The 24,942-nt window shown below is 58.3% G+C and overlaps 1 protein-coding gene across 4 annotated transcripts; it reads right to left on the bottom strand.

Moving 5' to 3' along the window:
- Nucleotides 1–14: 14 nt before the first annotated feature.
- PALM (paralemmin) lies at nucleotides 15–23,996 on the bottom strand. 4 transcript variants are annotated; one of them, XM_028519731.2, is made up of 9 exons: nucleotides 23,744–23,996; nucleotides 13,518–13,569; nucleotides 13,049–13,129; nucleotides 12,737–12,867; nucleotides 10,925–11,075; nucleotides 9,377–9,422; nucleotides 8,099–8,158; nucleotides 5,669–5,800; nucleotides 15–2,113 (listed from the first exon to the last, which is right to left on the bottom strand). In XM_028519731.2, the coding sequence occupies exons 1-9, from the start codon at nucleotides 23,746–23,748 to the stop codon at nucleotides 1,581–1,583; spliced, it is 1,191 nt and encodes a 396-aa protein (XP_028375532.1). In that variant the 5' UTR covers nucleotides 23,749–23,996; the 3' UTR covers nucleotides 15–1,580. The 4 variants fall into 4 exon arrangements, with proteins under 4 accessions (XP_028375532.1, XP_028375533.1, XP_028375535.1 ...); XM_028519732.2 differs by having other exon boundaries at nucleotides 9,389–9,422; nucleotides 23,744–23,994; XM_028519734.2 differs by lacking the exon at nucleotides 5,669–5,800 and having other exon boundaries at nucleotides 23,744–23,994.
- Nucleotides 23,997–24,942: the final 946 nt, after the last annotated feature.

Here is a 24,942-nt window from a genome sequence, read left to right as displayed (position 1 = left end):
AACTCCAGGACGCAGGGCGTTCACAGGGTTTATTTGCTTCTCCGGGAAAGTCAATTACACGGGCCTGTCACACATCGAAAGCAGAGGGGGCAGCAAGGGCACTTCAGCGGAGGCTCTCAGCTCGAGGACTTGGCAGCTCGAGGAGGGAGGGGGTCCATGCCACTGCCGGGAACCACCTCAGAGAGGGACTCTTCTCCCACCTTCGATGGGCAGAGCTGAGACAGGCCGGGCTGGTTTCAGGCGGCCCCTGCATGGCTCTGCTGAGGCAAGGGGTGGCCTCAGTCTGGGCACAAGGCGAGGGAGTCCCCCAGGAGAGGGGCCCAAGATGGGGCCTGGTCATCCTACAGCCCACACAGGAGAGGGTCTGTGAGCGTCTGTGGGCATGAATGTGCCTCTGAGGACTAGTGTGGCTGCAACCTGGGAGATGTGAGTGCACATCTGGGTGTCAGCTGCCCACAGGATGAGAGGCCCTCACCCCTCACCCCTTCTAGCAAGTGGGGTGAGGCTCACGTGGGGCTGGGTAGCCAATGGGGGCCTCCTGCTGCAACCCAGGGGAAAGTTCCCTGCCCCGGGCTGTGTGCCCCTCCACTGCCCAGAATGTGCCAAGCCCAGCAGAGCTGGCAGTGGGCCTGATCTCTGGGGTATGGTTGGGGAGACCCAGGACCCTGGCCCAAGCAGCCTGGAGAGTGGCCTGGGAAGCTCCCCCAGGGTCCCCAAATTAGCACCAGGAGGAAGGAAGGCCCAGTGAGGGTGGGAGCTCAAGACGAGAAGTGGCTTGCACAGCCCTGCTCTGTGCAGGGGGCAACTCGGAGACCCTCGCCTGACCCCTCCAGAGGACAGCACAGGCGTCATAGACTCCCCTAAGTTGGGGGGTGTCCTCTGGGCTCCCCCTTCCTAGGCTCCATCATCCACTGGCCATGCCCACAGAGAGCATAAAGGGAAGGGCACAGAAGGCTGGGGTGGCCAGAGGGGCCCCTGCTCCATTCTAAGAACTGGAGCCTGGTCCCTGAATGAGGCTGCCCAAGGAGGTGCAGCCTCACCCCAGCTGCCCAAGATCCCAACACCAGTGCCTTGGCTGGGGAACCCCACTTCCAGGGGCTGAGTGGGGACAGAAAAGGCCCCTGGGATCTCTCAGCTCCCTAGCCCCTCTCCAGCAGGATGTCCCCTTGGAGACCTCCTTGGAGGTGGCACGAAGGCACAGGCAGGAGGCCCAGGGGGTGGCGGGCTTGCCTGGGGCTGCACAGCGGCCCGGGTCCCACCAGCCAGGAACCCTGTGGGCGAGAGCCCGTCTGTGGAGCTGCCGTGACATGTGGGGGATCCTCGTGTTTTGGGAAAAGTGGGTCTGTCCGTGTCTCTGCCCTACCAGGCACAGGTGCACGGCTCAGCGGCTTAGGGCACGTCAGGGTGGTGATGGGTGCGGGACCCCTGTCCCTCTCTTTCCAGTGAAAGAAAACTCAGGAGGAAGATGTGACAACACGGCATGTCCTGGGGCCCGTGACTGTGGGTGGAGGGCGGGCAGGCACCGGCCGGGCTGTGGGTGTTTGGTGTGGAGGGCGGGGCCAGGGTCTGGGGCCTGCGGCTCACATGATGGAGCAGCATTTACAGCGCTGCTTCTTCACGTCAAGGTCCTGGGCGTCGCTGGCAGGGGCCTCGGACCCCACCTGGTTCTCTTCCCTGGAGCCTGCAGGGGCCGGGGGCTCCGCCACACTGCCGTTGGGTGGGGCGGCCTCCTTGGGCCCCGCCTCATCCTCTATGACCACCAGCTCCGCCGTGATGGTGTCCTGCAGCCCCAGCACCTTCTGGGTCTCCGCCTCGTCCTCCACATTCTGGTACCCCATGAAGATCATGGTGACGGGGGGCTCCTGGCCGGGCTGGATGCCCGGTGGGCCCGACGTGGCCTCACCCGGCTGCGCCTGCACCCCGGTGATCTCCCGTCTGGAGGGTGTGGTGGTCTGGGCGGCTTCCTCGGACGTCCCCCTCTTCTCCGCTGCCCCAGCCACGGGTCCTGCCTCGCTCAGCGTCACCTCATCTGCCTTATGGATGAGTTCGTCCACCTCGGAGGAGCTCAGGGGCTGGATGCCGTTCATTGCAGTGCCGTCCACAGCGTGGACCACTGGTGGGGTGGACATAGAGAGAGAGAGAGAGTGAGGCCGGAGGGAAGCCTGGCAGGTCTGCGAGCCACCCTCTAGGCTAAAGAGAAAATCATGAACCGAACTAGATGGGTGACCTGAGCTCCCTATTGAGATCGGGGCCACAGGCAAACAGGCGTGCAGGGAAAACTTCACTGCACTTTTGAAAGCACATGTGGTGAACAAAGACTGCAATTCAATGAACTGGGAGGTTCTTGTCTTGCACTTTGAAGTATTTGTACTTGCAAAGTGGTTGTTTTTTTTTTTGTTTTTGTTTTCTTTTTTCCATTGAAAAGATGGTGGAAACAGAAGTTCAGAGAAAGGAAGTAATTAGCGAGGCCACAGCTGGCCAGGCAGACCCGGCTCCCCCACCCTGAGGGATCGCGGGGCTCCTGGTCTCTCCTTCCTCCCGTCTCTCCGTGGATCCTGAACCAAAGCTAGCTCATTCACCCAGTCTTCCTTGTTTTCCTGTAAAGGCCCCAAAGGCTACATTCACTTTCTCTGAGTTCGGCTTTGGCCGCAGCTGATGGATTACATTACCTTGTGCTCTTTCAAGTTTAAATAGTTTATAATTTCCATTTTGACTGATTGCTTCTCTAAACTGAGATTTATTTAGAAAGTGATTTTAAATTTGGGGGAGAGAGGGGCTGTGGTCTGGGGACACGGAGCATAAATGTAAGTGGCCCCTGAGGCCACCTTTGCAGCTGAGAGCACCGTCACTCTGCAAACGCCCTGCCTGTTGCCTGTGTTTCACGAGAACGCGCATTCACCTCGGGGCAGAGTGTTATGCCTGCGGTCAGTCTTTCCCCCCAATTGGTCTTGTTAAATGTGTTTTCCAAAACTTTCCGACTTTCCTGCTCTTTGTCTCTCTGATCTGTCACTTCCTGAACTGTGCTGCAGTCTCTGAGGATGAGATTCAGCACCAAGAGGAGTCCCGGCCCCAGTCTGACGCCAGCCCTTGGAGCACAGCCTGAAACCCCCAGAAGCACAGCTTCCTGGCTGCCCGAGGCCCCAGAGGAGGAAGGGGCCCACTGAGCCCAAGGACGTGTCTCCTCCCAGGCCAAGGGTCAGGGCTCAGATTTCTGGCCTCTGGCCAGATGGAAAATGCTCTCAACTTTCAGTTTCCAAATCCCCAGGGAGGGACGTCCACACCGCAAGGCCTTGACGTGACTTTGGGCTGGAGGCCCCAGGGTAGGTGTGCCCCAGGCTGGAGGCCCCAGGGTAGGTGTGCCCCCGAGATACAGAATCAAGCTGAGCATTCCCACTGGCCACTGCCCCAGGACAGGAATCTGAGCCCTTGGCTGCCACGGAAATGGATCACCTTCCCATTGCTAAGCAACCGGCATCCAATGGGGAGAGCCCTGTCTCCCCAGGGGCTGGGCCAGGCTGGGCGGAGTGGCCATGGGGAGGACCTTCTGCTCAGCAGAGGCATCTCCTTTGCCTCTCAGCCCTGTGCCCATTTTTGCCCAGGAGACAGGCAGCTGGGACCTGCCCAGAACCACACGGCCGGTGAGAGCTGGGCCCGAAGTCCTACCTGGGTCTATGCCCCAAACCAGAGCAGAGCTGGGCTACGACAGAGCCCCCACAGTAACGTTCTGGACACCCCGGAAGCTCACATAACCACTTTGGGAATAAAAACGACAGTGGAATGTCACTTCACACCCAATAGGATGGCTTTACTACTAATTAAAAAATGGATATTAGCCCTGGCTGGCATAGCTCAGTGGATTGAGCTCAGGCTGCGAACCAAAGTGTCGCAAGTTCGATTCCCAGCCAGGGTACATGCCTGGGTTGCAGGCCATAACCCCCAGCAACTGCACATTGATGTTTCTTTCTCTCTCTCTATCTCTCTCTCTTCCCTCTCTAAAAAATAAATAAATAAAATCTTTTTAAAAATGGACATTAACACGTGTTGTCAAGGATGTGGAGAAACTGGAACCCCCGTGCACTGCTGGTGAGAAACTAGCACGGCGAGGCCGCTGCGGAAAACACCCGGCAGTTCCTCAGAAGGGCAAGCAGAGTCCCCAGGTGGCCCAGCCGTCCCACTCTTACGTAGCTGCCCGGGAGAAACAAAAACACTCACCCACACGAACTTATAAAACCATAATATGGAAACAACCTAGATGTCCATCAGTGGATGGTGGGATAAACACAATGTGATCCGTCCAAACCACAGAATATCCTTCAGCCGTAAAATATAAACACGATGGACCTTACAAACACGATGCTCAGTGAGAGAAGCCAGACACAAAAGGCCACACAGTGCGTGATCCGTTTACGTGGGGTGTCCAGAACAGGCACAGCCACAGGGCCAGGAAGTGGGTTAGTGGTTGTCCAGGGCTGGGGGAGGGGGTTTCTATTTGGGGAACAAAAACGTCCCCGAATTAGACAGTGAGGGTGTACAGAGTGGTGAACACGCCCACACCCGCTGAGCGGTGCCTGAACACTCCGGGCCCCGACCTCTCACCGGGCAGGTGTGCGGCCGTGCTCATGGACTCCGGAGCGGAGCTGCATGCGCCTTGTCCTTGGCTCAGGGATTGGTCCTGTGGACTCCATTCCACGAAGAAAGCTAATGTTTGCCTTGGTTTTTTAATGTACCTTTTTAATGTCTTCTTAAAACATATTTTATTCACTGAAGTGGGTTTGTTTTATTTTACTAGCATCACAGTAAATGTAGCCTAGAATTGCCCCCCGCCCCAGGGTCCTTCACACATACCCTACAGGTCATGCCAAAAGTGAACAAAAGTTTACATGCCAAGGTGTTCATGAAACTGCTCTGTAAACACTGATGGCCTGCACAGCTCAAGCAAATGTTCTCTGTATTTAAACAAGAGGGGATTTGATGGCAGGCGAGTCACACTGAGACACACTCGTGGGCTGTGGGGCTTCCGCCCCGGCTCCCCTGCTGCTGTGTGTTCCAAGTAGGTGTCTCCCACAGCCTGTCCCCCGCCCCATCGCCGGGGGCGGGGGGTGACGCTAAAAATCAAATCAGATCTCACTGCCTGCTCATCCCTCCCAAGGCTTCTCCCGCTTCCTCCCTCCACTCTGCACCAGCCCACAGGCTCCTCCCTGTTCCTCCAGCCCAGCCAGCTCCACCGTGCCGCAGGGCCTTTGCACGGCTCTCCCTTGCCCTGCTGTGCATCCAGCGAGCTCCCGTTTACTTCCCTTGGCCTCCTCCCCGTTCTGCTAGACCAGCTCATGGTCCCCTCTACATCTCTGGGGCTTTCTGTAGCCTCTATCACAATAGTAACCATTTCAACACGTTTATTATGAGCTCGGGATTGTGGGGCTGGGCTCACTGGCTAGGGAGTCCTAGGGGGTTTGCCTCCCAGAGCCCAGTCTGTCATCTGGTGCTTAGCCAGCCTTCAATGCAAGTGCCTGGAGTGCAGGGAGGACGGCCACGGGTCCAGGCTCTAAGCACCAGCGAGCTGAGCCGGATGAGGCCCTGGCCCTGAACAACATCCCTGTCAAACTGGATGGGAGTCAGGCTCTGGCTCAGGCAGTAAGGGGGTTTGGGGCGGGGGATGGGGGTGTCGTACCTTTGGTCTCGTCCTCGTAGACCTTGACGCCCTGAGGGAGCGGCTCCCGAGGGAGCAAGGTGGTGCTGGACAGCACCCGGGTCTCCCCGGTCACCTTGTCTTTCTCCACCGTGATCTCAACCGAGTACATGGCTGACACGAGAGGCACGGGTTATGCCACAGCCACCCGCCCAAGTGCCCCCCGCTGGGCTGCAGCCAAGCCAGGGAGGGGAGCCGGCAGCGCAGAGCCAAGCAGTGGGGATACCCTAGGCATGGCCCTCCCCAGCTCAACATCCTTCCATGGCTCCCTAGTGCCCTGGCCACAGGCCTGGATTCCTCTGCTCCACACAAGCCCCATCCTGGCTGCCCAACCCCATCTGGAAAGCCTTACACTATCCCATTTGCTCAGGGGACAGACCGTGCAGAGAGGGCCGCCTTCCCACGGTCACAGCTACAGCTGGAACTTGGGTCAACCTGTCCTGGCCCCCTGCGTTACCTGTTTCTCATACCCAGCTTTAGTCACCTATGGAACTTGTCTTCATCTGCTTCTCTATAAAGAATTGCTAATTCCCTCTTGGAATAGTGAAGGTCATTATCCCTTAGGGCCTCTATTCCGTACCCAGAATCTTGCCCATGTTCTGTAGAAATCATTACCACAAAACTACACGGGGAGACTGAGTCCTGGCACTGACCCTCCCAGGACCTCACCCCAAATTCCAGTATCACAATACCTTCTCCATCCTCCATTTGGGGTCCCATGGGAGTCCCCAAATCACCATGTCCAAGAGCCCCAATCTGCCCTCTACACCTGACCCTCCTGGGTCTTCCTGCCCCAGTCAGGGCAGCTCCCTCCTCTCTCTCTCTCTCTCTCTCTCTCTCACCCCCTACTCTTTCCATCTGAAAATCCTGTGGACTCCATCATCCCAACACCCTGAACCCAGCACACTTCTCACCGGGACTGCAGCCCACGGTCTGTTCTCCCTACAGCCACAAGAGGGCGCCAGTGAGTGCCAAGTGGGCACATCTCTGCCTGGCCCTCCCTGGCTCCATCCAGCTCCCACAGGACCCTGCACCACGTGCTCTGTCACCTCCTTGCCCTCTGTTAGTCTCTCTCTCTCACTTATTCCACTCCAACCACACGGGCCTCCCCCATGTGCCTCCAACACACTAGGCACCGTCCAGTCTCAAGGCCTGTGCCCATGCAGTGCCTTCTTCCTGGATTGCATTTACCCCAGATGTCTGCACGCCTTGCTCCCTGGCTTCTTTTGGCTCCTTGCTCAAATGTCATCTCCTAACTTTGGCCTCCTCTGAGCCCTCTGATTAAAACTGTCCCCCCTCCAACTTCCCATGGTCTGCCTTATTTTCTCCCTAAGTTAATTGTATGGGCTGTGGCCCTCATCAGAACACCGGCTCCCCTGTCTTTGTCACTCATGCCTGGCACACCGCAGGGGCTCGGTCAGCACTTGCTGAAAGGATGAATGAATGTTGTTTAATCCCACGTCCCTACACGGCCTAACACCCCCATGTGCAGACACGTAGTTAGCTGGGCGAGTTGCCCGCTGCACGAGATTGCCCACGGAGAGGACACGTGGGGGCCTCGGGGCTCGGTGTGGGCCTGGGCTGGTCTAATTGGCACAGGCACCCTGAAGGCACCCCCTTTCTCTGGGAAATAACTACCCTCTACCTCCTGCCCCCTGCCTGGACGGCGCAGGAGACCCTGGACCTCCCTGCCACCTCCTCCCTCCCTGAATGTTGTCACATGCTGACCACCCCTAAGAGGGTCTTCAGCTCCCAACTCGCTCCAATAACAGCAGGGGAGCAAGATGGTTCTGCCACCTGTTAGGACTTATCGTTGCTCTTGGGCTGGTTCTGTGACAGGCCTTAGGTGTCAGGTCACTGCAATGCCACCCCTCTCGCAGGTGGAGGAGGCTCAGCTGCCGGTAACTCATAGGCCCGACCTCGTAGAATGCTTAGCACTGACCCTGTCTCTCCTTGCTTCCTAGAAGGAATGTCTGAGGCCCAGCTTGCTCACCTCCAGGGACAGGGCACTCACTCTTTCCTGAGGCAGCCTGAGGGCAGGGGAGGAGGACTCACAGTGTGTGCGGGGGTGTTTGAGCATGTACGCCACCCCACCTGGCTCCCGGAGCGAGTGGCGTGGTTAAGGGGATGGAAGCTGCGAGAAAGTGACGGGTGAGAGCAGCCATGCGAGGGGGCCCATCTTCTAGGGGAAGCTGGACCGGCGCGTGGCCAAGGTGCCAAAGCAGAGGCATGGCCCCGGACCCACCCCAGGCTCGGAGCTAGCGCCTTGGTCCAGCCACCACCCCCGTAAGGAGGGCGTCTACCAAGGGTGAGTCTGCATCTGACGCCCCAGTCCCTCCAGGCTCCCCAGGGTCACCACTTGGCCCAGGACGGCAGCTGCATGTGGGGGGGCCGAGGCTGGTGCTGACCTACCTGCCTTCATCATGGTGGAGCCTTCCACCATCCTCACGGGGGTGTTGCAGACTTGCTTCTCTGCTCGGAGGGAGAAGAGTGAAGAGAGAGGTGAGGGTCAGAGGAGAGACAACAATGCAGACCCTCCACAGACACCAGGACACCCTCAGAGGCCCCTGGACAGCACCCGGAAACACGGACGCCTCCTAGGCCCACCTGCCCAGATCCCGGGCCCCTCCTCGGGCACATGCACACGTGGGCCGCTCCACATGCCCAAGACCCCCAGGCACACCCACCCCCCATCCCTCCTCCCACAAAACACACACCAGCCCACAGCCATTTCCTGTCTCTCAGCCCCAGTGATTTTCACAAAATCCCTGAGAGGCCTGCATGGATTGTTTTTATTATAAATTTTTAATTCCACAGTAAGACAAGGAGAGACTCTCCTTATGAATAATTAACACGAAAGAAATCAGGCCAAGACACGTCTGGCCACCACCTCCAATTCCAGTTGGTGGCTCTCCTTTCACTCATTACAGAGGGAAGTAGACGAGTTTACTATGTCTTTTCAAGGTACAATTTATATTAAATAACTTTAATATATTTCACATAGTTAATAAATGTTATATATTTATTAACATTATATATTATATACTTATACCTAAGCATATATATTTAAATGTCCCATATACATATGAAATATGTGCTGATGTGTATATTATGCCTGTAATAAGTTGGGAGGAGCATAAAATGGGCCCCAGAGTTCAAACTTTGGGCTTTTTTCTTTGCCTGTTTCCTGGACTCTCGTTCCTTTAAATGGCGCCGGATCCCCAGGACAGTGGAGACCTTGTTCTCTGTACGAGCCCCTCTAAATTCTCATCCCCGCAGGCTCCACTTTACAGATGTGAAAACTCAGCCCCTCCACCTGCCCAGGAGTTCAGAGCAAGTGGACAGAGAGGGTCAGCCAAGGCCAGGCTGGACCCAGAGCCTGGGCTCTGGAGCTGAAACCTCAGCCAGCCACACCCCTGCGAAGCCTCAGCTTCCTTATCTGTAAACCTGGGAAGTGTGGAGGGTGGCGCTGCAGCAGCTCCACCCCAAGGGCACTGTGAAAATTAAGTGCAGTGATGATGAGAGCAGGAGGCCAGTCTCCAAGTCGGATCCTTGAGAATAGTAACCATAACGAATTTTGTTACCATTATTGTTCCTTACTAGCAAGACCACACGCCCCCCCACATCCACTATCCCCACTCCGGACACCAGAGGGCGCTGAGGCCCAGCCGGTCCCTTCCAGAAGCGTACCTTTGGGTGTACCTTTGGGTGTACCTTTGGGCGTGCCCACCGGGGTCTGCAAGAAAGAACGGAGGGGAGTCAGTGGTGCTGGCACCCCGCTCCCGCTAACTAGGCACCACCAGTTGGGGTAGGAGCCTGGGGTGAGTCTGGGTCAGTGGGGACTCCATCTTAGGTGCCATCTTCTCCTGGACCCATGCCCCGCCCCTGCCCTAGCCTATGACAGCCTGATGTCCCTGCCCTGTTCTGAAGCATCAGTGACTCCCTAGTGCCCCAGAATCCTTTCAGAGGATGCCCTGAACTCTGTGTTAGCAGACCCCTGCCCACTGGCCTCTCCTTCCTTCCCATCTCTCTGGCTGGCTTCCCCGGCCTCCTCATTGTTCCTCAAACTTATTCCCGCTCTAGGTCCTTCCTGTGTCCCCTCCATTTGGGAGTCTGTTCCCTGATTTCACTTGGCTGGTTCCTCTCTCAGACCCCTGACCACTCAATCCACAGGCAGTCGCCCCCACCCCATCTCAGTGCAGTCTCTCAGGTCACTACAGGGTGGGGCAAAGTAGGTTTACAGCTGTTCGTATGGAAAATAACACAATAATTAATAAATAATAATACAAGAATAAACTCTGTGTTTCATGTACTCACAACGTGTAAACTATTTCTGCCCCACCCGGTATACTATCTGCCCAGCCAGTGTCTCTGCCCCCCGCCCCAGGACATGGACATCATGAGGGCAAGGACCACACCAACCCAGTCTGTGCTTACTCAGTCTCAATGAAAGCCCCCTTTCATTTCGAGTCTGCGCTGGGAGAACTCCTATTCAACCTTCAAAACCCATTTCCTCTGGGAAGCCTACCCAGCTCTCCTATGAATCAGGTGCCTCCTTGGGCATCTGAGGTGGGGGTAACAAGGATTGGAAGGGGGAAAGGAGGCACCTGCCACAGGTCCCTCAAATCCTGAACACAGCAAACGTGGTTGGGAGGAGACTCCTGAATTTGCGTCAACGTGCTGTGGTGACCACAAGTCTGGGGCCCACCATTCCAGGGTCTGGTTTCAACAGAAGTTGGCACAGACCTCAGGCCCTGGAATCAACAGCTAAGTCTGGTAAAGGATATTCCTTACTGTGTGGCCTTGAGCCCCTCTCTCCATCCCCCTGGGCCTCAGTTTTTGTCTTCCATCAAATGGGGACACTGTTCCCACCTAAAAGGGCTGTCATGGGGCTTAGGCAGATGGCAGCTAGAACATGCTTGGCATGGACAGGCCAAGCACTCACAGCTGCCCAATAAAAATAAGGACAAGGATGACAAGTTGGTGCCATTTGTGGAAAGCTCCCTAAGTGTCAGGTCCTGTACGAAGTGCGTGTCATCCATGGATTCATCTAACCCTCGTGACACCCCCAGCATGTGGGTCCTCTACAGGTGGGGAGACCGAGGCCCAGTGAGACAAAGCCACATATTTCGGGTCACATGAGTGGGAAGCAGCAGGCTGAGACTCCATTGCAAGAAGCTCTAAAATCTGGCCACAGCAGGGGTGAGGCTGCACCCCAGGACCCTGGGAACTCCTTACCTGCTGAGAATTCTGCACCACCTCTGCCTTCTGGGTCTCCTTGGCCGGGCTGAGGGCTGGGGTGTGGGCAGGATGCGGCGCTGCCCTGCTCTCCCTGGCGGTGGCTGGGAGAGCATCTGCATTATCCAGCACCTCAATCTCCTTCTCCAGCCTGGGGAGAGGGTGAAAGGTGGCAGCCCTCACGAGGCGTGGCCATGTGCCCGGCACCATTCTGGGCACTCCATGGGGGGACCCCTTGGTTTTGACGTTTCCTAACACTCTGTGAGGCATTCTTGTCGCTGCCCTTCCTGATTGGGGAAACTGAGGCAGAGCGCAGCATGCACGCAGCCAGCAGTAGCAGAGCTGGGACCTGCACACAGGCTGCTCTGTCCCTTCTTCGTCACTCGTGCCATTGCCAACCTCATTTGCTTCCAACTCACTCTCCTTTTTTCCACTCAAATACATTTATTTTTACAGGAAGCTTTATCTCTTCAGAAAAACTGGAAAAAAGTATGTCACTTTCCAAGTATCAGAAGATAGCTGTACATAAGCCCCGGGAAAACAAAGCTGGCATATTAAATCCAGTCATCACCCATGAGAAGGACAAACAGGGGGTGCATCTGCAGCCTCCCAAAAAAGTGAGCTCAGATCAGCAGGATGAACACAGCCTGGGTCAGCCTGGAGGGCTTCCTGGAGGAGGTGTCTGGGCAGGGGGCACTGAATGGGCAAAATGCAGGGAGGCAGAGCCACTGAGAAGTGAGTTACCTTGGGAAGGGGAAAACCAAGGCCCCTACAGCACTCAACATGTACCACTGTCACCGTAGGGCTCAGGAGAGCCCCACTGCCACGCCCCCCCCCCCCCCCCGCAGGACCACACCCAGCAGTGTAGGACATAAAGGAACCCACCTTGTCTGACCTGCAAGTCCAGTGGCTGGTAATTTCCACGAACTTTCCAACCCACCCAGCATGGGACACTCTGCCTGGTCAGTCTCCACTGTCTCCACACAGACCTGTCTCAGCCCCCAGCTTAACGTTTGTTGGAATCAAGATGTGCAGGAGAACTTCTGCCTCCTTGTGCACAGGTGGAAGACCGGGCTGGGGAGGGTAATCCCAGCCCGCTTTCTTCCAAACCAAACACACCAGGACAGGAGCTCAGGCCTCCACCGCAGGGCCAGCCTTGGCGTCCTCCAGGGCGATGGCCCAGTGTGTCGTGGGGACTGGCAGGCTCATGCCTCGCAGGCCTTTCCTTGGCCAAGTGGACATTTGGAATTTTGGCTGTCACTTCCCTCTACCCTGACCCTGCTGCCCTGGAGCCAAGCCTGGGCCTCCGGCCTGCCCGGAAACTCTGAGCCTTTTGTCCCAGCCCAGGGGGGATGGTCACTTTCCCCAGCCTGCCCCTCCCAGCCTTCCTGCAGGCCCAGCTGCCAGTGCCTCTGTGGACTCCATTAGAACCGAGCCGGGAAGAGCTCGTCAGCTGGGCTGGCGCCAGGAAGCCCCCGGGGAGGCCACTGCTGGCAACTCCCGTCCTCAGGGACTCGGGGATCTGCCCTAGCTCCACGTACCTCATGCACCTGCTCTGCTGGGGTGTCGGGAGAAGGGAGGAATTGAGCAGGGCGGCCTGATGCCCCGAGAGCCCTGTAATCCCCATTACAGCATGCAGGTCTGGCATCGAAGCCTGTGCACCCCCGTTCCAGCATGCAGTGGTCTCCCTGCTCCCACCACACACGGAACAAGGCAGCCAGGCCCCGTCCCGGCCCTCAGGGAGGACCCTCACAGCCCACTGCTTAGGGTGCCCACACCCAGACTTCTCGGTCTCCAGGGCTCTCCACCCACCTGGAGATGGACTCCTCCAGGAGCCGGGCCTTCTGCTCATCCTCCTCCATCTGTCTCCTCATGTCCTTGTCCCCCTCAGAGGCCGAGGACGGTGTCCCCTCCAGCAGCCAGCGTTCCCGAAGGGCCTTGGACTGGGGGTGGCGGGGGTTGGGGTCAAAATCAGGGTCAGAGTCTGAGCCAGGGCCACCTCAGCCTTCCCGCTCCCCCAATCCCATATGTGGCCAAGGCTTGGGGCCCCTGGGCACTGCTGCCCGCTCCTTGTCCTCCAGTGAGGCCAGGCTCTGGGGCGGGGGGCAGCCCGTTGCCCAGTACCTTCAGGTGCTGCAGCTGCCGCCGGTCATCTTCCAGTTGCCGCCGCTTGTTCTCGATCTCGGCCTGCTTCTTCCGTTTCTCCTGACGGATGGAAAGACAGAATGGAGTCAGGACCAGGCAGGGGGGCCAAGAAGACCCCCACCAACCCACCCAAGGGTCTGCCCACACAGATTCTCCTTTTTCCGTAAATAGCACCCACTCAGCCCATTGGGCCCCACCTGCCCCCGCCAGCTGGTCTCCCAGCCTCTACTCTACTTCACCTCAGCTCCCCCGCCTGCAAGGGAGCCTGGGAGGGCTGGTGGTCTACGATTCCGCGTTCTAAGGGCTGAGGAGCTCTCTCTGTCTTTATTAGTGGGGAAGTGCCAGCAGGCACGACCCAGTCATAGGAGCCCTGGGCTGAGTGTAGGGAGCCTCTGAGACCCCAAGTCCCCCCACTGGCCACACTGTCCAAGGGACAGAAAGAACTCACTGCAATGGCCTGCAGCCGCTCCTGCTGGAATGTGCTCTCCCCCGCCAGAACCCTGGGGAAACAGACAAGGTGAGGCCAGGGGTCCACCCCAGCCCTGCTTCCAGCAGACCCGATTCAAATCCCTGCCCTGTGTCTCCCAGCTGGGTGATCACCACAACAGGCTTGGCCTCCTGGAGTTCCCCTTCTGTAGAGTGGGACTCCTTCCTGCCCTCCGCCCTCAGAGGTAGAACCATCCTCTCCATCCAGCCTTATTATCTCATTAATTGTCCCAACGAATTCTCCTGCCACCCCCTCAGGGAAGAACCCAGAGACAGGAAGAGCGAGGCTCCGCCCAAAGCCCCGGGAAGGGCTTGGGGAGGAGAGGGCATTGAGGCTGGACTGTGAAGGATGCACAGGGGTTCGCCAGGAATCGAAGGGTGAAGGGTGTTCTGGGGCACGCTGTGCCACCTCCTGGCCCAGACAGGGAGGCCGATGAGGACAGCCCCCTTCCTCACCCTCCCACCCAGGGGGCGTTCTCCAGCCCTGGGTCGGGGGTCTTGAGCTCTGTACAAACCCAGAATGCCCCCAGGGCGCCCCCTGGAGGCATGGACAGGAGGCCGTGGGGGACAGGGCCAGCTGGTTGGCCACGGTGGTGCTGGTGGCGGTGGGAAGGTCTGAGCAGCGGGAGCCAGACCACGCCCAGCCGCCCCTCTCCCCAGCCCAAAGCCCTGTGTCTTCACAGGGACTGAAATTACAGGCCAGTCTTTGGTTCTGCTGCCACCCCCACACCCCTGGGCCTGCTCCAGGGCCCAGAGCCACCCTGTGGCCTCTGGAGACCCTCTGCCCGCCTGGGCTTCCGTTCCCCCACGTGCGCAGTGGGAGCAGACACCCAGCTCTAAAGCTTCCTGTTATGCTCCACTTCCCCCTGCGGTTCAGTAGGGAAACAGAGGCCCAAATCACAGTGTGCTGGATTTGCCCGGGCCCCAGCCACCCCCACCCCCACCCCATCCAGGTGCCCTTGGGGTGAACTATCCTGGGCCGCAGGGCCCCACCTGCCTGCCGCATTCAGCTTCAGTTTCCTGGCCTCACTGAGATCTCTGAAGTCATCTGGCTCCCACGCCCCAGCCAGGTGACCCCACTCAGCTCTTCCCTTCCTGGCGGGCGGCACTTGCCCCCACTCTGTGACTCCTAGAGGCCCAGCAGCACCAGCCGCACCCTCTGCGGCTTCCCTCTCTCCTTCCACGGGGAGGCTGTATTCAGCTGGATAGAGTTCAGGAAAGGCTTGATCCACCTATTCAGGTCACAGGCCCTTCCTGAAGGGCCGGATCAGCTAGGTTTCCGGCTCTGCCCCATTGCCCTGAGTGATGCAGGCAGGTACCACCCATGTGTTCCCATGCAGGCCCCTCCCCCACTTCCCACAAACCCCACATTTCCCACCCTAGCCCAGGGTTCTACTACCACTGGCCATCTCCCTGGTCCCCGGCAGCCCTCTCTCCACCCCACAACCACAGGCAATATCTCAAAAGGAGAACCAGACCCTGCCACTCTCCTGCTCTGAAGTCCCCCTGGCTCCCATCACCCTGTGAAAGAAATCATGATCCCGGCATAGCCCAGCCCCTCCCACTGCTCTGCCCCCATCCCCTCTGCTCCCCTTTCTCACTGTTCCAGCCGGCAGGACCTCCTGGCTGTGCCCACACTGCACCAAGGTCACTTCTACCTCAAGGCCTTTGCACTTGCTGTTCCCTCTGCTTGGTGTGTTCTTCCCATGGCTGCAAACCAAGCCCAGAGAGGGCAAGTTCCTTGCCCAAAGTCACACAGCTAGAGAGAGGCAGAGCTCAGTTCAAACCACAACGGCCCAGCTCTGGGCCACACCAGGCCATCCGTTTTCCCAGCTCTAATCAGGCCTGAGGGATCTCTCCAGGAAAGAGGAAGAGTTGGGGGGTGGGGTGGGGGAGCATATAGCAGCTCAGACCCCAGTGCACACAGGGCCATGCTGGGCAGAAGGACCAGCCACCTAGTGCCACATTTCTACCATGCAAGGCAGGTGACCATTCAGGACAGACACAGGGACACAGGGACACAGGACTGGCTGTGAGGCCAGGTCCCCAGGCTGCAGACAAGGAGGGCAGTGTCTTCCCTTGGGTGGTCTGTCTCTGCTGGTGGAGCCAGGGTAGGGGAAGGTCCGGAGGGCCCAGGAAGAGAATTTTCATCCCTGCTATTTCCTGTCCCCAACACAGTCCGAGGGGCACAGGCTGTGCACCCCCCTTCACCAGCCCCCCCAACACCAGGGCCTGGGGGTGCGAGAGCCGCCCTGCCCCGCCAGGGCGCCGCTGACTCCCTCCCGATGACGGATGGCGGCCCTCGGGAGGCGGTCACCCTGGCAACCGCGCCGTCCCCAAGGCAACTGGGAGGCCCACGTGGGGCCCGCCAAGCATCTCCCGCCCCCAGCCCCGCGCTGGGGGTGTAGAGGCTTCAGGCCCTGGGCTTCAGGGGCTTCCGAGGGAGGGTAGGAGGCAGAGTTAACTGGCTCTCCCCACCCCCGCTGCTGGAGGGACGGTCCCATCTTGGGTCCAGGGGCTCCAGCCCAGGGAGGGGCTTCTACTGTGGAAGGCTCTGGACACATCCCTGGCCAGAGGTAGCCAAGGTCAAGCCAAGATAACGTTCAGCATCATGAATGTGAAAAATAAAACAAATTAGGACCATCGGACCCTCATGAAACAGCGATAAATAAGAACTCCTTCCCAGGAGCTCCTCGCTTTGCGGGCTTGTCTCAGCCCCATCCGGGGTAACAGAAGGAGAAATTAAGGCTGAGGAGAAGAAGGGTCTTTAAACGACATGTGCTAAGTGTCCATCCTCCTGATGGTCCTGCGAGGATGGGGGGATGGTTATACTCGTTTTATCAGTGGATCAAGTGAAGCTGCTCAATGGTGGCGACGGGACCCGGGTTCCTACACGCAGGCTCAGGAGCCCGCGGAGCACAGGGTCTCCCTGAGGTCTGGCAGGGGCTGGTGGGGGGCGGGGGGTGGTCAGTGGGATGGTCAAAATGCTCACTAGGGCTCAGTGAGGGAAGCAGAGGCCAGATCACAAAAGGTCTCACAGGCTGGGTGGAGAAGCTCGGGAGGATTTCGGGCTGCGTGGCAGCTGCCCCCACTGGCTGTGACCCGGGTGAGTCACTGGCATCTCCGAGTCTCCGCTGGCGGCACTGCGCAACGGGCCACAGCGCACTCTCAGACGCTGGCGAAGGGATTCGCCCTCCGCCTGGACGCCCACCCTCAGCGCACGCAGGCTCCAGTGCTTGTGCGATTATTTTTATGGCACTTGGAGCAAATTCTGGGCTGGAGCGACAATGTGGGCGGCTCAGGACAAGGCAAGGGTGTTGGCTGCGAGCGCATGAGATAATCCCGGCCCCAGGAGATGAGCTAATGAGGCCCAAACCCAAGGAGCCCCGAGCCCCAGCACAGGCCCCAGGTTTGCGGGGCGTTTATTTTTTAAAGACCCAGAGAGGTTACGCAACCAGCCCAAGGTCACCCAGCGGGCAGGACAGGCGGGACCGGAGGCGGGTGGAGGGGATCACACTAGTTCTTCCAGAGCCCATGCCTGGGCAGCTCCAGCCAGAATGAGGGGGTCCAGGCCCAGGCAGGCTCAGAGCCCAGGGCTGGAACATTCCTGTGTTAATTGAAAGGAAACAGCTGACAAAGACCTTGGCCATGGGGGAGGTGGCAGCAGAGTCACGGGGCTGGGAGGTGGGGGGTGGAGAGGGAGCCCAGTGGCCCAATGGGCCCCTTCCCCCATTGGACCAGGGCGGGGAGAGATGGAGTCAGGGGAAGTCCCCATTCCACCTGCTGTTTCTCCGGCTCTTGGTGAGGCCTTTGTCTCCCCCGCACCTTCCTGGCTCTAAATTCTCCACAGCCACAGCCCCCCCTGAGAAAACCTCAGCCTCTCAGCCGTCCATTCAAGCCTGCCACAGTTTACCCATCACCCCGCACCAGCTCCCCCTGCCTTCCGCTTTCCCTCCTCCACCTCCAAGCTCAGCTCAAGTGCAGTCCCCTCTTCCAGCAAGCCTTCCTGGATCTTGTCCCTTCATCAGGTGACTTGCAGGACCACTACTGTCACTAGTGAAGTGAACAGCCCATGAGGCACGAGCTTCCTAGGAGATTCAAGACAGAGAGGCATCCCCCCCATGGTGGAGACCGAGGTCGGAGCAGGACACAGACCTAGAGGAGCAAACCTGTTGCCTATTAACCTGGGGCAGTGAGGGGGAGGAGCTGGACCCTGCCCTGGGCTCTGGACAGGAAGGGCAGTGGAGCGTGAATGGAGGTGTTGCAGGTAGAGGCCTTCCCCAGGGGACATGTCTCAAGGCAAATCCAGCTGCAGAGACCAGCCCCAAAGACCCTTGGTCCCTGGCTACCCCTCCCTCTGCTGCAGCCACACTCAGACATTCCAAGTATATTCCCACCCCAGGGCCTTTGCACTGGCCATGTCCCCTGCCTGATGCACACTCTCCCTGCACCCGCAGGCCTCACTAATTTCCGCAAGCCTCTCCTCAGACACCACCTCCTCATCTAGGCCTTCTGTGATCTCCCTGTTTAAGTTTCAGCCCCCAGGACCCCGAAATTCCCTCGTCGGCTCTCACTGTCATGCAACACACTGGACCTTTACTTATTTTGTTTCTCATTTCCCCACGAGGACAGTAACTGTCTCTTTTTGTTCCTGCCATGTCCCCCGTGCCCAGGACACAGCAGCTACCAACACAGGTTCACTGGACCAGCAAGTCAATGAGGGTCTTTCCATTTTTGGACACCGCCTCCACCTAAGGGTCCCCCTCCCCGTGTCACATTCCGGCCACCTCCATGAACTGACCGCCTGTCTTACGGCCACCTCCTTTTTTTCTTTTTTAAGAAACTGTCACATTTATCTAAAACACAATCTGGGTTCTCCACATCCAGCAGAAGACAAGGGACAAGTCCCAACCACCTTGGAAGTGACTGTATGAATTAACACATAAAACAACTCAAATGCCCACCAATAATGGGTGGATAAACACAGTGTGGTCCATCCACACATGGAATGTCACTCAGTCGTGAGAAGGAGCGAAGCACCGACACTCGCTACATCGTGGTGGATCCTGGTCACACGATGCTCAGGGAGAGGAGCCAGACACAAAGTGCCACCCAGTGTGTGATTCCATGCATGTGACGTGTCTGGGACAGGCACTTCAGAGACAGCAACTGAGTCAGTGGTTGCCAGGGACCAGGAGAAGATGATGGGGGTGACTGCAGTTGGTGACTGGGCTTGTTTGGGGGGGTGATGGAATGTCCTGGAATTAGAGGTGATGGCCGTACAATTATGTGGGTGGATTGGGTGGTATATGAATATCTCAATAAAGCTGGTAAAAATAAATATATACCTTCATGTAGCAGAAATGCTGACCCTTTCATTAAGAGCTGAGGCAGGGCCAGAGGTGGGGTCCTGCCCTGCAACTCTCCATGATCAGAAGGATTTGAACACAAAATGACCAAGGCATCACATGCTCACTCCCTGCAGGCCCCTGCCAAGCCCCACCCCCCCACCCCGGCTCACCCAGGCTGGGCTCCCAGGTGTGGCCCCGTCCCACCACTACCACTGTCCATGCAGCAGCTCCCACCCAGCCTGCCTCCGTGATGGTCCTTACCCAGCCTGCCCACCACGGGCCTGGCTTGGGGCCCACCTCTGGCTTTCCAGCCCTGTCCAGATTGTCCCAGTGATGGGCTCTGACTGTCGCTGAACTCTTGCTTGAAACCCTTGGGCAAGAGATAGACATTCCAGCCCAATTTCATGATCCTCAGATGTAAGACCTCTATTCAGCCTTCCTATGCTGCACAGAGACCCCTCGGTAGCATGGCCAGGGCGCTCTGAAATCAGTTCCATGTCCACTCAGACATTGGGTCCTGCTCCCCTGACCCCTGGCCCTTGTCTCTGAGCTGCCCCCAGAGGCCCTGTCCAGGCTGAACCCTGACTTGCTCCTCATTGATCTGGACCCTCAGCTGCCAGAGCCCCTTCTTGGTGCCTGGCATCTGTTCTCACTTCTCCAGAGCTCAGACACCCCAAAGGATACTCTAGGCCTATTAAGACCTAGCCCCGAGAGCATAAACCAGTGAGTTCTCCCTTCTTCCAATGCCTTCCCACCTCCGGGCCTTTGCATGGGCCACTCTTTCTATCAGGTGCTCCCTTCTGCCTGCAGGGAAAACCCTTAAATCTCTCTCACAGAAAAGACCCACGATGGGAAAAGGACCAGGGAACCTTCCTCCACACCTCAAAACAGACCCTCCGGGGGCTCTCCCAAGCCTTCTGATCCTGCACGGGGCTAGGACAGTCAGTAGGGAGCAATTTATTTTTTCAATCCTTACCAGAGGACTTTAGAGAGAGAGGAAGAGAGAAATATCGATGTGAGAGGGAAACACTGATTGGCTGCCTCCCGTATGTGCTTGCCCCGACTGGGGGACTGAACACACGATCTAAGTAGGTGCCCTGACCAGGAATCGAGTCTGCAACCTTTTGGTGCCTGGACACTGCTCCAGCCAACTGAGCCCCCCGGCCAGGGCAGCAGGGAGCACGTCTTAAATGAACAGAAGAGACACTTCCTGGGTGGAGGGAGGATGGATGGGAACAGGGTCCCAGACTTGGGAAAGGTGATGTAATGTTTTGTTTTGTTTTGTTTTGTTTTTCCCAGAATGTCAACCCATTTCCCAGTATCAAAATCTGAGACCCTCGATCTCAGGGGGCAGGTCTCTCACGGGGCTGCAGGTGGTACTCAGAAGCTCCAAGTCCACATAGCACCCACTGCTCTTCTGACTGCGCCCGCCTGGGAAGGGTTGTCTAACTCTGCCCAGAGGGGACTGGGAGGGCTCACATCCCCATTCACCAAATGTGAGGGGTGAGGCCCAAAGAAGGCAAGTGACATGCCCAGTCTCCCAGGGAGTCAGGGCGCTGCCTTTTCAGCCCCCACTCTCGAGTCAGCGGTCATAGTGAGGGTCTTTGCAGGGGAGGACACAGGGGCAGATGCCCCCAGGGGCAAAGACCACCAGCCAGATTGAAAAGCTATGTCGGGATACCTAGGGCCCTACAGAGTAGTCCAGAGCCTCTGGGAAATAGGAAGGTACAAAGATTCCCTACCCACCACACCCCACCCCACCCCCAACTCCCCCTGCTGACCCCAACCCGACCCTCCACCCACCCCTTTACAGCCGTGTGACCTCAGGCTTGTCATGTCGCCACTCTGTGCCTCTGTTTCCCCACCTCACAGAGCTACCGTAAGGATCAAGAGAATACACAGGGACAAAGCACTCAGAACGGGGTCTGGTACACAGCAAGTGCTTACTAAGTGATGTTTAAGTAAATAAATGATGCCAGCGCCTCTCCAACCACCCTCCCATGTTCCTGCCACCAACGCTAGTATTATCTGCATGTTCCCTCCCTTCGTATCACTTACTGTTCAAATCAGCCCCCCTCGCTTCAGATTAGAAGGACACATTTCATTGTTACCAAGACCGAGAAAACAAGAAGCCACGGCCACAGAGTTAAAGCCCTGGGAAACAGACACTGAAAGTGAAAGCGTGTTATTCAACGATCACTATAGACTTTTGCCTTTTAACTGGCTGTGCCTGGCATTAAAAAGGGAGATCAGCACCCTGACTGGCTGGGCGTCGTCCCGGAAATCGAAAGGTCTCTGGTTCGATTCCCAGCAGACTCGGGGTTGTGGGTTCAGTCCCTGGATGGGGCTCGTAAGCTGGATGTGTGTCTCTCTCTCTCTTTCTCCCTCCCTTCCCCTCTCTCTACAAATAAATAAATAAACAAACCCATGTTATAAAAAGGGAGATTAGCAAGTGTGAAAGAAACGTTAAGGACCCAGTCAGCACCCAACACCTGAAGGCGGGAGGGCCTCCCGGCAGGTCCCGCTGCAGCTCTGCCTCCCGCTCCTGTCCCAGGGCAGGGCTTGGGCACCTGAGACCAGCTGCTCTGAGCTAAAATATCCTCCTTTTATCGGCCAGACCCTGAGGCTCCCAGGGGAGCAGCACCTCAGCCGGCCCACACAGCACATCTTCTCCCCGGCAGGACTGGCGTCCACCCCCCTCCCAAGCGTGCGCCCCTGCTCTGCCACCCCCCAACTCCGGTCCCATCTTTGCAGCCTCAGCCTTCTCTCCCACAGCCTTGGTGATTATCTACTCACTATTTTTCAGTAAACCCTTAAATTCTTAAACTAGTGAAAATTTGTCTAATCCTTTAACACAATTTTGTCAAATTCTGAAATTTATTTTTAAAAGAAACTTCCCAGCACCACCCTAAGCCACAACCACCTTCCGTGACTCTGATGGCAAAATCCATGGAAACGGAACGAGGTGAGTGATTTGTTCTAGTGGCTGTGGCCTCTGTGCCTGGGGCCTGCTCTGCCCTCCCGGAAAGGGACCCAGAGCCGGGGCAGGCGTTCCCGTCAGGGCAGCCTCTCCCCATCGTCGTCACCCCAAGCACTAGGCACGGAGGCTTTCTCTCTCTCACGGCCATCTGAGCCAGGTACTACCAAGGCCCAGCCCACATCTGTGCCCAGCAAAGCCAGTGATTCACTTAATGGGGGGCCATGGCACCATATCTGGCCTGTGACTACGAAGGCACAGGGCAGGGGCACCCTCCTTGTGCCGTGTGACTCTGGGGCACGCTGCCCCTCCCCAGGCCTCAGTGTCCACAATGAGAGAGGAAGGGGTGGTAGGAAGGACAACAATGGGGTTCAACCAAAATATCCCCTCATTTCTCTGCTCTGAGTGGGCATTTGCCTAGATTTTCACCCCCCTCCCCTCTCCTGACAGGAGCCCCCTCCCCAGGATCTGCTGTCAGGAGGCCCAGAGGAGCCCCTTAGGCCGAGGGAGCAGAGCAGGTAAACAAGTGGGGATCCTAGTGCAGACAAGTCTTGGCCCTGGCTCCCCGGAGCCCCTGGCTAGGCTCCCAGGGTGTGTTGGGGTGCAGCTGGGCTTTTGTCTGGGTTTTCAAAAGCAGAGGACACTGGGTGTCGAGTTCAGGGGAGGGCGGGAGGCGGAGGCTCCCACCCAGCTGAGGGTGTGGTGGGTCACGGGTGAATCCCTAGAGGGGAGGTGTGTGCTTGGAAAACACACCCAGTGGGAAGGGCAAGAGGAGCTGGACTGGCTGGACCTCCAGGTCCAGGCCTCCAGCCTCATGGGGACCGGCCCAGAGCAGGGAAGCAGATGCCCACCCCCAACACACACATAGTGGGCGGGCTGCTGGAGCCCCAGACACCTGCTTCCCATCCTGCCCTGGCAAACACACTCCACAGCCTCTCAGCGCCCACCTGTGGGAATGGAGGTGTGGGGCCACCCTGACTCCAGAAAGGACTCTGCCTGAAACGACCATGCACACTCATTCAGCACCTGCTTGTGCAGGAATCATCTGTTGCCCAGCAGCTCCCCTCCTAAACCCCACAGACCCAGGCCACCCACTGTATTCCCGCCTGGGCCCAGTGGACTCTTGGCTACACCATTTGGGGCCCCATGGGGCCCCATTTAGGGGACAGTTTCCCGGGAGGGGATCTCAGCTCCAAGCTCCCCTGTTGGAAAGCACCTGGACTTCACACATCCCAGACCGGAAGCCTGGAGAGAAGGCCCCTCTCTCCGGCGGTAACTCGGGACAGCATCTGGCAGCTCACCCGGCCTTAGCAGGGTCTCTGGACAGCACTCGAGGCTCTTGGGGAGGGCTTCCAGGACGAGGGAGTACTAGCCCGTGGGCGCGTCCAAGGCACAGGGAGCAGCGAGCTCAGGATGAGGGGTGAGGGGGTGAGGTGGGGGGTGGCGGATGACCTCAAGGCCTGACGGTGCAATGGGGAGGGTCTGCTCCATCACCCCAGGGAGCCCACTCCGGAGTCCACAGGTGGCCCAGGCTAGCCCAGGGGGCGCCAACAGGACGCGGGCGGGGCACAGACAGAGACACGCGCCACCCCCTCCCAGTGTCCCGGGCTGCCCCCAGCCGCTGCCTCCTGAGTCCCTCTGAGACGGTGGGCCGCCTGGGTCGGATAGGGGGAGGCCTCAGGGCGGGCGCTGCCCGGCCCAAGTCCTTCCGAGATGAGCTGGAGTCCCAGAAGCCCCTCGACACCTCCCTCTCCACGAGGGGCCGCGACGCTCTGGACGGGGTGGGGTGGAAACCTCACTACCTGCTCGGTCCCCCCACCCACCCGAGCTCCCCGCCCACTACCGAGAGCGCCTACTCACTCCATTTCCCCAGCGGAGGTCCGAGTGGGTCCGTGATGCTGAGCGGGGGCGAACGCGGGCGGGTGCGCAGGGGTGGAGAGGGAGGGGGGTGGGGGTGGGGGCGCGGGCTAAGGCCTAGCGACCCGGGCTGCGCGGCGCGGGGGCGTAGGCACCGGCTCGGGCATCGCCCCGCGCGCGGCTGTTTATTGTCCGGGCGGCGGCAGGCGCGGGGGGTGGGCTGAGTGCGCGCGTCGCCGCCGCTGCCACAGCGTTTCTCTGTCTCTCCCCTCCCCGCTCGGTCCCCTCCCACCTCCCCGCGCAGCGGTTCGCGCTGCGCCTCCTGCCGGCAGCCGCGGCTGCCGCAGCGTCCCCATCCCCGCGCGCGGGCCTTGCCGGCAACCTCCCCTAAATCCGTAGGCCTGGCCTGTAACCTTGGAGCCGTGCCTGGATCCCCGCCCGGAGTCACCCATCCCCTGTCCGAGAGGCCTGATGCTGGCGGCCAGGCTTGGTCTGTGCGCTGGCCCTAGCAGTGATCTCCCAAAATCCCGCCCCTCCCCTGCTCCTAGTCTAGAGGGTAAGCGGGTGGAGGGGCAGTGGGGCGAAAGGGACGAAGGATGAATGGGACCCCAGGGGAAATCCGGGAGGCCGCTCCGAGGAGCCGACTTCTCCGCTGCAGCTTGGAGATCTGAAAGAGGAGCGTTTGGGTGGAGGACACTGCAAGTGCAAAGGCGCGGCGGTGGGACCGAGCCAGGCCCGTTTGAAGAGAAATGATAATACAGCAATTCCTGACGTTGTTGAGCGCTTTCTGGGCGCCCGTCCTGGTTCTGGAGTCGGAGGAAGTTTAATGATTTCAATCTGCCTCAGCTTCCACAGCACACACTGCAGGCCCCTGTGGCCAGAGTGAGTGTGAGGTGGGTAGAGGAGGGAGCAAGGAGAGCTCAGGCTTTGTCCTGAGGGCACTGGGGAGCCACGGAAGAGTTTAGAGCAGGAGAGGGACCAACCCAGTTTATTTATTTACTTTTTAAAGGAAGATATATATATATATATATATATATATATATATATATATAATTTATTTATAATATATAGATATATTTTATTTATTTACTTTTAGAGGGAGGGGAAGGGAGGGAGAAAGAGAGGGAGAGAAGCATCCATCAGTTGCCTCTCATGAACCCCCAACTGGGGACCTGGCAGCAGCCCAGGCGTGTGCCTGCAAC

Source organism: Phyllostomus discolor, chromosome 8 (genome assembly GCF_004126475.2).
Source record: "Phyllostomus discolor isolate MPI-MPIP mPhyDis1 chromosome 8, mPhyDis1.pri.v3, whole genome shotgun sequence".
NCBI lineage: Eukaryota > Metazoa > Chordata > Mammalia > Chiroptera > Phyllostomidae > Phyllostomus > Phyllostomus discolor.
This window is presented reverse-complemented; position numbering and strand designations above follow the sequence as displayed.

Excerpts from the sequence above, each read along its gene's own strand:
- PALM (XM_028519731.2), bottom strand. Across the intron at positions 12,868-13,048 it reads GGCAGCTGCAGCACCTGAAG|TCCAAGGCCCTTCGGGAACG; the intron begins GTACTGGGCAAC and ends CGCCACCCCCAG. Across the intron at positions 8,159-9,376 it reads ACCCAAAGGTACACCCAAAG|AGAAGCAAGTCTGCAACACC; the intron begins GTACGCTTCTGG and ends CCCTCCGAGCAG.